This window comes from Xenopus tropicalis, chromosome 8 (genome assembly GCF_000004195.4).
Source record: "Xenopus tropicalis strain Nigerian chromosome 8, UCB_Xtro_10.0, whole genome shotgun sequence".
NCBI classification, from domain to species: domain Eukaryota; kingdom Metazoa; phylum Chordata; class Amphibia; order Anura; family Pipidae; genus Xenopus; species Xenopus tropicalis.
Window position 1 is genome coordinate 107,204,167 of NC_030684.2, and position 17,384 is coordinate 107,221,550.

At 42.5% G+C, this 17,384-nt stretch overlaps 1 protein-coding gene across 1 annotated transcript in view; it reads left to right on the top strand.

The window, feature by feature from the left end:
• Positions 1-16,353, top strand: part of desi2l (desumoylating isopeptidase 2 like) — a 40,849-nt gene extending 24,496 nt beyond the window's left edge. Inside the window, exons 2-5 of the mRNA XM_031891549.1 lie at positions 786-858; positions 7,977-8,070; positions 14,235-14,376; positions 15,897-16,353. Coding sequence (XP_031747409.1) covers positions 786-858; positions 7,977-8,070; positions 14,235-14,376; positions 15,897-16,127 — 540 coding nt within the window. The 3' untranslated portion in view covers positions 16,128-16,353. The remainder of the gene's footprint in view (positions 1-785; positions 859-7,976; positions 8,071-14,234; positions 14,377-15,896) is intronic.
• The last annotated feature ends 1,031 nt before the right edge of the window (positions 16,354-17,384 follow it).

Below are 17,384 nucleotides of genomic sequence, written 5' to 3' on the forward strand. Positions count from 1 at the left end.
TGAGTTCATTTTTATCTATACAATACTGAAACCTTCTGTCTTTTTAAGTCTCCTGAAGGGTAATGTCTGGGGTGTTGTGATCCATTAGCTCTCACTGTATTTAAAGTATTTGGGATAAGGTTGCCACTACCTCTCACCATATTTAATGTATTTGAGGTAGTACCCTCTACCTCTTACTATATATTCTATTTAGTATCTGGAGACCTGTGGGGATTCACACAGGATGCAATTCAAAGGTATGTTTGGGTATGCTGTTTAGTTTGGAGAACAAGATTTCTCTGTTGTGTCAATGCCTGGTCTGCCATTATTCTTAAAGTGAAAGGGAAGCATTTTCTGGAAGTTGTTTCTGTTTCTCTGCAGTGCCTTTTAGCCCAGAGCAGAGGCAGCAGCACAGAAACATGTTAGTTCAGACAGTTGAATTCTTCAGCAGAGGTGTCAGGGAGTTGTTATCTTGTTACCTGTGCTACCTGTCATTGTAACTACATTGTTCTGTTGATGGGCTGCTGGGGGAAGGGGGTGTCCCAAAAAAAAAAAAAAAACAAGCACAACCCAAGCAAGTAGGCACCTATGTAGGGTGACCAGATCACTTGAAAATTCAGGGACATGCTAATAAATACATGTTGCAGGGCAGCACAGATAAATAAACTGCAATTTTCAAGTAATCTGGTCACCCTAACTAAGGAACATTGCACTTTAGTGGATAGGTATTTTAAAACATACAGTAGGTCTAAAAAAATATAAAATTTACCTTTGATTTTTTAATAAAATTTTTTTCTCCTCTGCAGTACTGGATCAACGAATACACCTCAACCTTGGGAATTGGAGTATTTCATTCAGGGATTGAAATCTATGGAAGAGGTATAGTACTGAAACGGATTACTTATTATGTATAGTAAATGACTGACATAAATAGACTAGAGGACTCATTGCCACTTATAGACAATTGCATAATCGTATCATTAGTTAAATAAATTAAAATTCTAATTCTAATTATCCCAAGATAAAAGAACACAAAACTCACGTGTGTTTGTGCAAACATTTCCAGACACAGAAAATATAGACAAAAAGCAACTGATTGACTAAATATGAGCTTAATGAAGTCTTTTGAACTTTAAACCATGTTTATTATTGTCTATTTTTAAAATGGGTTTGTTTTAACATGATCAGCAACTCTGCATATTATTCCTCAGTTGTTTCATTTGTGGATGACAGGACCCCACTTTGTCTCAGTCCCACTTTCTTAGACCCTCAGAGTATTATAGCACTATATGCCACATATTAGAACATATAGGCAACTTCAATACAGGAGGACAGTTACCTTATTCTAGGGTTATCAGTATCCCCTGATATCAGTAAGCAGACTCATTAAGGGTGGGCAAATACAATGATAATGAGGCACTCTGGATGTCTAAATGTCAAAATGGCTGCAAAGAAAAAACAAATCCATGAGTATCAGTAGATCTAGAAGCAATGAGAAACCACTACTCCCTGAATTCTTCCACTTTAGAGTGACTGCTGAAAACTATCATTATCATCATTCTTTATTTATATAGCTCCAATATATTCTAAAGTGACATCAGTACCTGCCTCAGTGGAGCTTACAGGTTCCAGCCACATTCACACACAATGGACAATTTTATCAGAAGCCTGTTGTATTTCTTGAATGTTGGTAGAAATCCACCCAAGCATGAGAAGAACATACAAACTTCATGGAGATAGTGCTCTGGCTGGGACCCCTTGAACCCTAATGCTGCAAGGCCACAGTGCTATCCAACGCGCCACCATGCTGAATGTTATTTATTTATAGAAGGTAGCAGGTTAACCATCCTTCATTTTGCAATATTTTATATTGCTTTTAATCACTTTCCATAGCAACAACTTTATTCAGCAGCTGGTACTTGAAAAGTCAATATATAAGCGTTAGAGATTGACTTTCACATCCCAGCTGCACAAGCTTTCAAATTTTCATCAGCCACTATTGTGTGGAGTGGGTATAATAAGAGCCCTTGACTTTCCCTGGAAAGCGTGCAAATCAAAGCTGGAACCCCATACACACACACAGTAAGCTTTGAATTCAGGAACAAAAGGAAGAACAGAGAGAATTTTAGCCTATAAAACATGATGCTCTCTTTCTGGCGGTACATAAAAGCATGTACTGTATAAACCAAGCTGAAAGAAATCCCTGTCTCTGATATAAATATTCATAAAATACCGACCCCGATTCCTCCCCTTCCCTGTCTTTATCATTTGGACTCTAAGAAGACCCTGAGTCATGGATGAACTTGAGGAAATCTGTCATGTAAAGCCCAGCAGAAAGGGTTGGGGAAAGCAGGATAATATAAACTGCTTTTAAGAGAAACAGGAGTTAATTTTCTCCTTTAAAATCCTTATTTAAGCTGGCCATACATGTACATGCAATCCCACAAAACAGTCACATTACGGGACACATTCATCAAAGTACGAGTTCGAATCCTGAAATGGGAAAAATTCGGATTGGATACGATAATTTCTGATGAATGTAAATATCACGAAAATACTTACGGAAAATTCGAATAGTCACAATAATATCGTACTGGCGATCCCAAAGTCACAAAATTTTCATATCAAATGATTGTAAATGGCGGGAAAACCTTTCTGACTTTGATCCTTCTGTGCATGATTTTGGAAGCCTCCCATAGGACTCAATGGCACTCTGCAGCTCCAACCCGGCCCAAGGAAAGTCTCCCATAGGGCTCAATGGCACTCTGCAGCTCCAACCGGCCCAAGGAAAGTCTCCCATAGGGCTCAATGGCACTCTGCAGCTCCAACCTGGCCCAAGGAAAGTCTCCCATAGGGCTCAATGCCACTCTGCAGCTCCAACCCGACCCAAGGAAAGTCTCCCATAGGGCTCAATGGCACTCTGCAGCTCCAACCTGGCCCAAGGAAAGTCTCCCATAGGGCTCAATGCCACTCTGCAGCTCCAACCTGGCCCAAGGAAAGTCTCCCATAGGGCTCAATGCCACTCTGCAGCTCCAACCCGACCCAAGGAAAGTCTCCCATAGGGCTCAATGGCACTCTGCAGCTCCAACCCGGCCCAAGGAAAGTCTCCCATAGGGCTCAATGGCACTCTGCAGCTCCAACCTGGCCCAAGGAAAGTCTCCCATAGGGCTCAATGGCACTCTGCAGCTCCAACCTGGCCCAAGGAAAGTCTCCCATAGGGCTCAATGGCACTCTGCAGCTCCAACCCGGCCCAAGGAAAGTCTCCCATAGGGCTCAATGGCACTCTGCAGCTCCAACCCGGCCCAAGGAAAGTCTCCCATAGGGCTCAATGGCACTCTGCAGCTCCAACCCGGCCCAAGGAAAGCCTCCCATAGGGCTCAATGGCACTCTGCAGCTCCAACCCGGCCCAAGGAAAGTCTCCCATAGGGCTCAATGGCACTCTGCAGCTCCAACCTGGCCCAAGGAAAGTCTCCCATAGGGCTCAATGGCACTCTGCAGCTCCAACCTGGCCCAAGGAAAGTCTCCCATAGGGCTCAATGGCATTCTGCAGCTCCAACCTGGCCCAAGGAAAGTCTCCCATAGGGCTCAATGGCACTCTGCAGCTCCAACCTGGCCCAAGGAAAGTCTCCCATAGGGCTCAATGGCACTCTGCAGCTCCAACCTGGCCCAAGGAAAGTCTCCCATAGGGCTCAATGGCACTCTGCAGCTCCAACCTGGCCCAAGGAAAGTCTCCCATAGGGCTCAATGGCACTCTGCAGCTCCAGCCTGGCCCAAGGAAAGTCTCCCATAGGGCTCAATGGCACTCTGCAGCTCCAACCCGGCCCAAGGAAAGTCTCCCATAGGGCTCAGTGGCACTCTGCAGCTCCAACCCGGCCCAAGGAAAGTCTCCCATAGGGCTCAATGGCACTCTGCAGCTCCAACCCGGCCCAAGGAAAGTCTCCCATAGGGCTCAATGGCACTCTGCAGCTCCAACCTGGCCCAAGGAAAGTCTCCCATAGGGCTCAATGGCACTCTGCAGCTCCAACCTGGCCCAAGGAAAGTCATGATACCGAAGCTTGAATGAATCCAAAACTTTGATACTCGGCGCGACAATACAATTTTGTCGCACAATTTTTGTCACAAAGTACTAAAGTCGCACAAAGGTACGAAAAAGTCGCAGAAAATACGCACAGTACAAACAGTAAAATGTTGTACTCTGTTGTAATGGCGTCCGATTTGCAACAACACACAAGCATAAAAGCATTCATTTTGGCGCGTCTGCTTCACTTGGCCCCGTAGTGCCATTAAGTTGCAAGTAATTCATAAGTGAGTTTCCATGAGTTAGTTAGTAATTTATACATAGGTTTTGGCTCTAGGGCTAGCTTGCCATGTTTCCTTAACTAGCACACCAACAGAACACTGACCAGATTATATTTCAGCCCTGTAACTGATCTCTTCTCTCTGCTTTTCAAATGCCTCCAGCTCCAGTGGCCACTAGTTCACCAACAGGGTTTCCTTGTGGGACCCTAGACCCTGGAATTAGTTAGTAGATTTAAAGTGGTCCATAGCTCCAAACAGAGGTTTGACCATCAGTAACTCTACATGGCATTGTAGAGGAGGTCTGAAAAGCTGCCCCCTGTATTTATATCCTTTTGCCAGGACTCTACGGTGTCAGTATGGCTCCGCCTGCTCCTACAAAACCAAATAAATTTGTAGTTATTTGTCACTGAGTCAGGTGGCTTTATGGCACATATACAGTATAAATAATTTCTACCCTCAGAATTTCATTTAAAGTAAATGTCAGGCATATTACAATATTCAAACTCTACCCTTTCTATCTTGCACCAATTATTTGGGCCATTTGGGCTTGTCTGTTTATTTCTGAACAACAATTATTTAATTATTAACCTTTTATTCTAGCAAAAAAATTCCATGGTGCTGTACAACCAGGTGAAAAGGTTAACACAAGTGTAACCATACAATGGCAAGCAATAATATACATGACCTTGTAGTGGCAAACCTTGACACAGCTGGTAAAAGACTAAAGTAAATTGTGGGAATAGATATAATAAGGCAAGTATTATGCAAGTGGTGTCACATGAACCAGTAACTCAGAAGATAATTGGGAAATGGGACTATGCTAGAAACAAAATGAGCTGAACTCCCATGCTCCTATTTGTGTGTGGGAATCAGAAGAGTGGGTGTTTGTGCATTTTCCAAAAGAGAGAAGCACTATAATAAAAGCCAAGAAAAAAGATTATAAGAAACAGTCAGTTCATACTTTCCAGTTAGGAATCATACAAACATGGCGAGAGAAATAACATTTTAAGATTAGTAAGGCTGCAGTAAAAGGACTGTGGAACCTTTGCTTGAGTAGGACTCTGACGACTATAAACTCCCCATTGTATATGTCTGTATATGTGTATGTAAAACTTTGTTTACAAAGCGTTACACAGGCATGCAGTGTTGTACAATCTTACAGTGTAGAAAAGGGCACATATGGAGGACAAGTATTATAATAAAATAAATAAGTATAAATATACAGACCTGCCTTACAATCTAAGTGGGTGAATTATATACAGTGGGCAAAAGTGCACACGTTTGTGCAGTGGGCATTAAGTGCTAAAATCGTCAGATCCGCCACACACCATTCAGGGCTGAATCGGCAGGTAAGGAGGTAGAAACAATAGGATTTCTACCTCCTTCTGCCGATTCAGATCTGAAGGGAGAATTTTGGTCAGGCGCCTTCTATGGCGCCCGATCAAAATTTTCAAACTGGTCCGTTCGGCGAGTCGCCCGATATCAGCAGCTTCCTGCGATATCGGTCGACTTGCCGATATACCATACACGCACCGAATATCGTACGAAACGAGGTTTTGTGCGATATTATTGGTGCGTGTATGGCCACCTTTACTTTTGGAAGGGGTTGAGAGAATGTTCCCTATAGAGGAATTCAGGGATAGAATTGCAGAGGTAAGGAGAGAAAGAAAGGTTTCAGATGAGATGAGGTTTCAGTGGGTGTGTATATGGTTGCCACCATAAGGTTTATTGTAGCAAAAAACATGTAAGGCTGTCTCTTTGTATAAAGAACATTTCTACTTTTGAAATGTACATGCCTGGCTGGAGGTTTGTTTCTACCAATGTTATTAATAGGGAAGGAGATAAAAATATAGTAAGTCTGGTAAAAAATTGGAAAACCTAGGTGTAGGTGGTATGAAGACAAGGTGGTTCTGAGAGGAGTGGACCCAAAGCACTGGATAGGTTTATAGGTACATAATAAGCAAATAATGTGCTGTCTTTATCTAGTATAAGTACATCTAAAACCAGGATTTATTCCTTTGTGCAACAGCAAAGGGGAACTGCTCAATAGGAGCTTAACTTTAGTGGCTATTTGTGGCCCAGCCCCTTAGGCAGTGCCTTACTTCAGGTAGCAGTCTCACCTCAGAATGATAGCGAGTCTACACTTCTAGTCTATTTTAGGGACAAATGCAGGGTATGAAGATCACTTTTCTGGGTAATATTTTTTAGTATCTCACCATTCATTTCTAGTAGGAATCACTCACAGCATCCAGGCATTTCAGCAAAAGAATAGGAAAGCTTTTGGAGGGGGTAATAAGGGATAAGATACTTGAATACATTGTCACAATACTAATGAGCCAGCATGGTTTTATCAGTGCAACTGATTTTAGTGGAGAAATTGAATTGTTGTCTATGAGGAGGTGAGCAGAAACATGGACTCTGGGGTTGCACTGGACGTGAACTATATAGACTTTGCTATATCACACAGAAGTACTACACAGATCCAGTTAAGGAATATTGGCCTGGAACATAATATTTGAACCTGAATAGAGAATAGAGAACTGGCTAAAGGATAGACTACAAAAAGTGGTGGTAAATGCAACATTTTCTAATTGGCACTGTGTTGTTATTGGAGTACCGCAGGGGTCTGTCTTTTGCCTTTTTCTTTTTTAATGTGTTAATAAACTTTAGATGGGCTCTTGTGCAAAACTGTAACTTCCATGCAGGATGCTGGCACTTTGCAAAAATTGGGCAAATGAGGTTCATTCTTGATGAATGCAAGGTTATCCACTAGGGAGAAATAACATAAATGAGAGTTATACACTAAGTAGTTTTATGCTGTGAGCCTTCTTAAGGGAGATGGATTTGGGATTATTTGTGGATAACAAGCTGTGTAGCTCTAGGCAGTATCATTCAGTTGATACTAAAGCAAATAATGTGCTGTCTTTATCTAGTATAAGTACATCTAAAGCAACTGGACTTGCTAAGTTATCTTGCATAAAAAAGGGCATTAACTTAAGGGATAAAAACATATTTTGTCTTGTTATAGACCTTGGTAAGGCCTCACCTTGAGTGTGCAGTTTTGGGCTCCATGAAAATATTTAAGATGGAAAGAGTGCAGAAATGGAAAATGTAAACAATAAAGGTAGACTGTCAAGGTTGGGGTTGTTTTCTCTGGATAAAAAACATATGTGAGGGGTCATGATTACTTAATAGGTACATTAGAGTATGTTATATAGACAGATAGATAGCAGTAGATATTTTATGACACAAAGAAGAACAAAATCCCAGAGGCCCCCTCCCTTCAGACTTAAGGAGCAGAACTTCCATTTGAAGCAGCGTAGGTGGTTTTTCACGGTGAGGGCAGTGAGGTTGGGGAATGCCCTTCCTAGTGATGTTGTAATGGCAGATTCTGTTAATGCCTTTAAGAGGGGCCTGGATGAGTTCTTGAACAAGCATAGTATCCAAGGCTATTGTGAGACTAAATTCTACAATTCGTATAGATATTGGTCTATAGAGTTTATATATGTGAGTGCACAGATAGGTCTGTATGAGTATGTGTGTATTTGTACACTGGGGTTCATTTTTAATTGTAAAAAAAAAGTTAAAATATTTGTTAAGAACATTTCTTCTACGCAGATATGATATTTTTTTGATGCATTTTGTTACAAGAATATGTATATATTGATGTATTTCACATTGCTGTTTTCCCATGTTAGAGTTTGCCTATGGAGGACACCCTTATCCATTTAGTGGGATTTTTGAAATCACCCCTGGCAATGCCGCAGAGCTTGGAGAAACATTTAAATTTAAGTAAGTATACCTGCATGACATCACCATTATAATCACCATCCAATCTGCTTGTATACGCTTTTAAAAGGCAAAATATGTAAATCAGGCCCGGCTTTGTGGCAACGTCACAAAGACCCAGGCCTATGGAGGCAGGACTTTAGGGGCGGCATGTCATCCAGCTGTTGCAGTCCTGAAGCACTGGGGAAATGGAGGAGACCTGAGACAATCTGGAAAAGGTCTCTGTTTAGGTCTCTGCAATCCTGCAGCTATTTGCACAATGCCCCATGCAGTGGGCAAAATGCAAAAAAGCCAGATTATAGCATTTTGTTGCACTTATTTATTAAGCACATGTCTGGCAGGACACAGCCTTTGATCTACCTGAACCAATCCCAGTTTTACTGGAACTTGCAATCAGCGCAGATTCCTCCACTGGCTGCCCATAGGCCACCTCTGTCCTATGCCCCTCCCAAGGATTCCGTGCAAGCGCATCCTTTTAGCTCACACACGCACCCAGTGCTTCAGATGTTAGCAAAGTTCAGGTGCAGCTGGGTGGCATGCCACCCCTCAATTTGTGCGGCCCTAGGCCCAGGCATTTATGGCCTTGCCACAGATCTGGGCCTGCTTGCAATATGAGTGCAATTTATGATCTATTAGGAAAAAACACTAACCACTGAACCTAGCAGACAAAAAAAAATGTATCTGCTCATCAGTAATAAACATCATACATATTACAAGGGTTTTAAGAGCCACGGCTACCCGATATATGGAGTTTTAAATAGCTCAGTAAGATTCCTGGTGTGAGCAAGTTTTCAGCTAGATTTGTGTTAGTGTACCCTGCCCTCCCAACCCCACCTCCCACCATAAACTCCAAATGTTACCAAATCTTTAAAAAGAACCTCTGGCCAATAGGTTGAGTTTAATGAGGGGTGCAGTCTAGTTTTGTATTCTGGGGGGGTTCATAATGCAAAGTGTGTAGTACAAAAGTGTTCTGCATCTTAACTGATTGTAATCCCATAGACTTAGTACTAGCCAAATAGTATAAAGCTAAATCTAATTTAATAATTAGCTAAATAAAGGTATACAGAATATGATGTATCATTACAGGGTAGTGTTTTTGCTAGGGAAACTTGTATGATATAGGGCTTTGGACTAGAGCTGCAGGGAGCTACAGTGTTGCCCATGCCTAACAAAGGCACACAAGTAAAACAGTGCCAGGGAATGATATTGGTGTTTATTTTGCATATCTGCACTGTGAAAGAAAGTTGAGTACTGTTCACCGATGATATATCTAGCAGAAGTAAATCAAGAGCAACTGGACTTGCTAAGTAATCACTGAAGACATTTCACTAATCATCCGAGCAGCTTCTTCAGTTCAACTGACTGGTACGGGAAGTTGTCGGCATATAAACTCTTCCACTAATCCAATCATAATGGTGTAATATAACTATGAATAGTTGAATAGTTACATTAAATAGTAACATAGTAAGTTAGGTTGAAAAACCAAGTTCAACCTTTATGCCTATATATAACCTGCCTAACTGCTAGTTGATTCAGAGCAAGGCTAAAAACTCCTTCTGAAGCACAGAGGGGGAAAAATTCCTTCCTGACTCCAATATGGCAATCAGAGCAGTCCCTGGATCAACTTGTACTAAGAGCTATCTCCCATAACCCTGTATTCCCTCACTTGTACTGAGAGCTATCTCCCCTACCCCTGTATTCCCTCACTTGTACTGAGAGCTGTCTCCCCTACCCCTGTATTCCCTCACTTGTACTGAGAGCTATCTCCCCTACCCCTGTATTCCCTCACTTGTACTGAGAGCTATCTCCCCTACCCCTGTATTCCCTCACTTGTACTGAGAGCTATCTCCCATACCCCTGTATTCCCTCACTTGTACTAAGAGCTATCTCCCCTACCCCTGTATTCCCTCACTTGTACTGAGAGCTATCTCCCATAACCCTGTATTCCCTCACTTGTACTGAGAGCTATCTCCCATAACCCCTGTATTCCCTCACTTGTACTGAGAGCTATCTCCCATACCCCTGTATTCCCTCACTTGTACTGAGAGCTATCTCCCATAACCCCTGTATTCCCTCACTTGTACTGAGAGCTATCTCCCATAACCCCTGTATTCCCTCACTTGTACTGAGAGCTATCTCCCATACCCCTGTATTCCCTCACTTGTACTGAGAGCTATCTCCCATAACCCCTGTATTCCCTCACTTGTACTGAGAGCTATCTCCCATAACCCTGTATTCCCTCACTTGTACTGAGAGCTATCTCCCATACCCCTGTATTCCCTCACTTGTACTGAGAGATATCTCCCATACCCCTGTATTCCCTCACTTGTACTGAGAGCTATCTCCCATAACCCTGTATTCCCTCACTTGTACTGAGAGCTATCTCCCATACCCCTGTATTCCCTCACTTGTACTGAGAGCTATCCCCCCTACCCCTGTATTCCCTCACTTGTACTAAGAGCTATCTCCCATAACCCTGTATTCCCTCACTTGTACTGAGAGCTATTTCCCCTACCCCTGTATTCCCTCACTTGTACTGAGAGCTATCTCCCCTACCCCTGTATTCCCTCACTTGTACTGAGAGCTATCTCCCCTACCCCTGTATTCCCTCACTTGTACTGAGAGCTATCTCCCATACCCCTGTATTCCCTCACTTGTACTGAGAGCTATCTCCCATACCCCTGTATTCCCTCACTTGTACTAAGAGCTATCCCCCCTACCCCTGTATTCCCTCACTTGTACTAAGAGCTATCTCCCATACCCCTGTATTCCCTCACTTGTACTGAGAGCTATCTCCCCTACCCCTGTATTCCCTCACTTGTACTAAGAGCTATCCCCTACCCCTGTATTCCCTCACTTGTACTGAGAGCTATCTTCCATACCCCTGTATTCCCTCACTTGTACTGAGAGCTATCTCCCCTACCCCTGTATTCCCTCACTTGTACTGAGAACTATCTCCCCTACCCCTGTATTCCCTCACTTGTACTGAGAGCTATCTCCCATACCCCTGTATTCCCTCACTTGTACTGAGAGCTATCTCCCATACCCCTGTATTCCCTCACTTGTACTAAGAGCTATCCCCCCTACCCCTGTATTCCCTCACTTGTACTAAGAGCTATCTCCCATACCCCTGTATTCCCTCACTTGTACTGAGAGCTATCTCCCATAACCCTGTATTCCCTCACTTGTACTGAGAGCTATCTCCCCTACCCCTGTATTCCTTCACTTGTACTGAGAGCTATCTCCCCTACCCTTGTATTCCCTCACTTGTACTAAGAGCTATCTCCCATAACCCTGTATTCCCTCACTTGTACTGAGAGCTATCTCCCATACCCCTGTATTCCCTCACTTGTACTGAGAGCTATCCCCCCTACCCCTGTATTCCCTCACTTGTACTGAGAGCTATCTCCCATACCCCTGTATTCCCTCACTTGTACTAAGATCTATCCCCCTACCCCTGTATTCCCTCACTTGTACTGAGAGCTATCTCCCATACCCCTGTATTCCCTCACTTGTACTGAGAGCTATCCCCCCTACCCCTGTATTCCCTCACTTGTACTAAGAGCTATCCCCCCTACCCCTGTATTCCCTCACTTGTACTAAGAGCTATCTCCCATAACCCTGTATTCCCTCACTTGTACTGAGAGCTATTTCCCCTACCCCTGTATTCCCTCACTTGTACTGAGAGCTATCTCCCATACCCCTGTTTTCCCTCACTTGTACTGAGAGCTATCTCCCCTACCCCTGTATTCCCTCACTTGTACTGAGAGCTATCCCCCCTACCCCTGTATTCCCTCACTTGTACTAAGAGCTATCTCCCATAACCCTGTATTCCCTCACTTGTACTGAGAGCTATTTCCCCTACCCCTGTATTCCCTCACTTGTACTGAGAGCTATCCCCCCTACCCCTGTATTCCCTCACTTGTACTGAGAGCTATCCCCCATACCCCTGTATTCCCTCACTTGTACTGAGAGCTATCTCCCCTACCCCTGTATTCCCTCACTTGTACTGAGAGCTATCTCCCATACCCCTGTATTCCCTCACTTGTACTGAGAGTTATCTCCCCTACCCCTGTATTCCCTCACTTGTACTGAGAGCTATCTCCCCTACCCCTGTATTCCCTCACTTGTACTGAGAGCTATCTCCCATACCCCTGTATTCCCTCACTTGTACTGAGAGCTATCTCCCCTACCCCTGTATTCCCTCACTTGTACTGAGAGATATCTCCCCTACCCCTGTATTCCCTCACTTGTACTGAGAGCTATCCCCCCTACCCCTGTATTCCCTCACTTGTACTAAGAGCTATCTCCCCTACCCCTGTATTCCCTCACTTGTACTGAGAGCTATCTCCCCTACCCCTGTATTCCCTCACTTGTACTGAGAGCTATCTCCCATAACCCTGTATTCCCTCACTTGTACTGAGAGCTATCTCCCATAACCCTGTATTCCCTCACTTGTACTAAGAGCTATCTCCCATACCCCTGTATTCCCTCACTTGCTAAAAAGCCATCCAACCCCTTCTTAAAGCTATATAATGTATCAGCCAGTACGACTAATTCAGGGAAAGAATTTCACAACTTTACAACTTCACAGTTCTCACAGTAAAAAACGATTACACGATTGCGATTGGATAATTGGAAGAGTTTATATGCTGAGGGCTTCCCTTACCAGTCAGTTGAACTGAAGAAGCTGCTCGAATGCATAGTGAAATTTCTTCAATGATTACTCAGCAAGTCCAGTTGCTATAGATTTACTTCTACTAGATATACCATGACCTGTAGACATATTCAGACATGTTCACCAATAAGCATTAAGTGATACTGACATGAAAAATGTAGTCCTCAAAATAATGGTGTACATCAAAAGTTAGCTATGGGCTATACTGATTGTTTTTTGCCCAGATGTCTGCTTTATTTAGTAAAGTTACATGAATGTCTAAAACCCGACTGTTTTGCAAACCCGACTGGCACTTCTCAAGCTGTCAATTACTGTTTCACTTCACTGACGTCAGCTGAAGCTGGGCGGTTCTATTCCCCTTACTTCCTTGCAGTCTGTGCCTCCCCCACATCACAGACATCAAGATACTTTCACCGAGCGCTGCCTGTAAGTGTCTTCTCAATAAATCTTTGCACCAGAGCTATACTAATTAATCCTGCTGTGATTTATTATTTGAAAGGAATGCGCTCCCATATAGATAAAAAGTATACACGCTGCGTGTGTCTGCTATAGAGTGTACATGACAGAGACGGCCAGTTCAAAGGGTATCAGAGCAAATATGCTTAGAAAGGAATACAAATACCTCGTTCCTAAACACCACTGTCCACTGTTGTACTTCAACATTAAAAGATTTCATTAGAAATAGTTTGTATGTGCAGCACTGATTCCGATTGGCTAGGATTTTTAAACTAAAATTAAGGGGAGTGTTTTCAAACAACAACAAACAGCTACTGCCCAAACATGGCAGCCCCCTCAGAGAGAAACCCATGAGACCAGAATGGCATTGTAAAAGTGATAGCTATATGGTTATAGGTTGAAATTAAAGAGATAATACAATGATAAAGCAATGAAAGGTTTAAAAAACATCATTATTTTTGGTGTCAGTATCACTTTAGAAGAGTTGCACCAAAATCATAGGCTTTTTACATGGACCAATCAAAGAGTATTTCAGAGGAGAATGTGTATGAAGGACAAAGATGTCAGATGAGTATATGTGGCCTGACTGTATATCTGAGGTGCACATTATTAGTAAATATGTCAGTGTATAAATAACATATTAAACTGTTGTAAAAGGTATATTAGATACAGTTTCTAGATTCTCAGAGTTTAATAACCTGTATAAAAGTACTTAGCCTTTGGTCTCATGTTTTTATATGGTCAGGTGACTTATAATATCCGAATATTTGCCCTTCTTTAGGAAGTAACCTCTCTTTAATAAATAGGATTGTTGAGCTAAAACTTGTATTGCTCTGATTTCCATAATTACATAATGTAATTTCAGTAAAATGTTCCCTGTTTATCATTAACTACAACAGACCAGAGCCTGGATACAAACCATGAGCATCTTTGGATAACAACCGGTCTCCTGATAATCATGTACAAGCCTTCCCTATGGCAGGGATTTGACACAAATAACTTATTGCATGCCTGATGTTTACTTTTCCTGCAGGGAAGCCATTGCCCTTGGGACCACAGATTTCACAGAAGAAGACATTGATAACATAATGGAGGAGCTAGGAAAGGAATACAAAGGAAACGCCTATCATTTAATGCACAAAAATTGCAACCACTTTTCTGCAGTGTTGGCAGAGGTTTGTACGGCTTTTCTTTCCCCTTCCTAACTGACTCGCATGCTGGGATTCCTGGCTTCCACAGGGCCACCTTCATAGCCACGGCTTCCCTTTGCACTCTCCTGCAAATAATCCTGCTGTGATGTGATTATGGAATACACAGGCCCGGATTTGTGGCGAGGCCACAAAGGCCCGGGCCTAGGGCGGCAAATACACAGGGGCGGCATGTCGCCCCGCCGCAAGCAAATGTTAACATTTTGCTCCCATACGGAGCAATGGGGACATCTCCCCACTGCTCCGTATGGGAGTTCTAAGTTAGGCGCTTGCGCATGCGCATTAGCGATAGGGGGTTGTTCGCGCATGCGCAAGTTAGGCGCATGCGCATTCGCGTTTACGCGGCGGGGGTGGGGGGGCGCCGAATGGGGGCGGCCTTGGGGCGCCCCAAGTAGAAATCCGGCCCTGGGAATACAGCACACATCTGATCCTGCAGACAAGCCTTAAACACATTACACTCACAGATTAGATATCTGTGGTTAAAAATACTCTCTTACAGCAAGTGTTGTTGTGGAAAACAAATAAAAAGAGAGGAAAGACAGCTTGCCGGGATATTTTAGTGAGCACAATTATCATAATAAATGAAAATTCAGGATATTATTCTATTCCAGAGCCAACTCTCAGAACTTTCTGATAGTGTATAAACTTCTTACAGATGCCTCCAAGCACTATTATAAGGTTGGAAAATGCTTTTAAGTGGGTTATTTGTTACTGTTGGAAAGAGCATTTCATAATGACTTTGTTCTTAACAGGACACTGATACTAACATACATTTTGCTGTAATAATATATGTTTAATAATGCACCCGTCTGATGTGTGCAACTGTCCTTTCAACCTCTGTATAACAAACCATAGTAGAGGTCAGGGACAGATTGAAGTGGCGATGGCCTTCCAGGAAACCTTAGATACAGGGTCCATTCATTTGCTTATCTTATAGTTTACCTTCTTCTTTCAAAATGTGATCTTCTCTTTCTTTCTCCATATTTTCTCTTGTTCTTAAGTTCTTCTTTACCTTGTATCCTGCTTTTATTTATTTATTGCTTTTTTAAATTCTGTTTGATCTTCCTTGTCTCCCTTGTCTAATCCCAGTTTCTCTCTTTCATACTGATCTCTTCATGTTTTGTCTCTGTCTACTAGTTCCAAAGATTCTTGACCATGGGTTAAGAACAAAAAATGGGGTTTTACACTACACAATATTAATATCAATTATAATGAGGTGCAAATCTTGAACCTTACTCCTTATTCTGTTTTTACCTACCATTGCAGCTGCAGTGGCTTTAGGTATGGGAAGAACCATGGTACTGTCTAGGAATTTAGGCTGGCTGGAGAAATGAGCAGGCCCATGAAACCAGGGTCTGTTGGAAGAACTCTTTGTATCCTGCTGCTCCAGTTCCCAATTTTAAATGTATTCAGAGCAGCCAATAAATGTAAACTTAAATCTCACAAATAAGTTTAACAGAATGTTTTGTGTTTTTTTGCCTGTTCAGATGCTGTGTGGGAAGGAAATCCCAAGATGGGTGAACCGCCTTGCCTATTTCAGCTCCTGTATCCCATTCCTTCAGAGCTGCCTTCCCAAAGAGTGGCTAATCCCAGCTGCCTTGCAGAGTCACATCAGCCTTGGACTCCAAAGAGAAGATCAGGGGGACACAACAGACGATGACTCTCCATCCACCTCTGCAGCAGGGACCACTCGAACCTGTAGACACACCAGAGTCTAACTGATAGATGCATCCCTATGGACAATCAGTTTTCAGATATTACTGAAAACCTTACAGCCAGACTAAATCTTTTTATTTTTATTGAAGGGTTAATCCACTGTTGCTGCTCCGTATTCTCCTTTTTCTGAGTGGGATTCATTGTGCTGGCAAAAAGAGTTTTGCCTATGGATAAACAAAAAAACTTGGTAACTTTTTAGCTTCATTAAAAAGTGCATTCCAAAAGTAATTTTAGTTTTTGTGCTTTCTTTTCTTCTTTCCGTGTATTGTTGTATTAATTCTTTTGATTTGATTTTTATACTGGATTTTTTTAAGATACACAACTGATCTTTGTTTTTAAGCTGATGTTTTACTTATTTTGTGACCCTGTATTATTTTTGCTTTGCTGCAATCTTCCCTCTTATCTTTTGTGAGGGTTATGTGTGTGTACCACATTTTATGTGCACTCCACAGTTGTGTTTGCTGGTGTTGTAACGTGTGTGCACGCTCAAGATTGCACATCTTCATAATTATTAGGATCCCTTATTTATGTACAAAGAACTTTACAGAAATTGTTAAAAGTTCCTATCAACCCCTGGCCCAGTGGAACAATCTGTCTGCCTACAACAAAATGCTTTTTCCTAAAATCAATACAGCAGAAGTGTTTCAGCCTATTCGACATTGCCAAAGCAAGAAAAACAAGTTAAAAGGACTAATTTATGTCCAAGAACACAGTAAGCCAAGTGCCATTTTAAGCACAATCTCAGTGTTTTTTTTCCTACAATGCAACATTTGTTGCACAGAATTTCCACAGAATTTGTTCACAGAATTCCAGCATTATTGTGGGCACAAAGAGGCATTGAATCTGTTGCAGCTGTGCTGCAAACTGCGCCTGATTTACCAAAATAAAAATGAAGTGTGTGTGCACCTCATAATAATTTGGGTGTAGTTGCGGTGAATAGTTGCACATGTGTTCGGGAGGGAAAGTGATGAATACATATTCTTTTGGTGTAACTACACTGCGGCAAGCTCCCCCTGGTCAGAAGGTGGTTAGGGTTAGCATCAATAGGCGTAGCAGCACTGATTTGGAAGGAAATTGGTAGGACTGAGCAGCACTGAGCACAACTATACAGAAGTGCAAGGTGCACATGTTTATGTAAATAATGAAAGTGTTTTTTAAAAAAGTGCAAGTTGCCCACTGTGGATATGAGGAGAACACAAACTCCTTGCAATTTCAAAGTTTGCACCCCGGTGCTGCTAAGCTTTGCAGCATTACAGTTA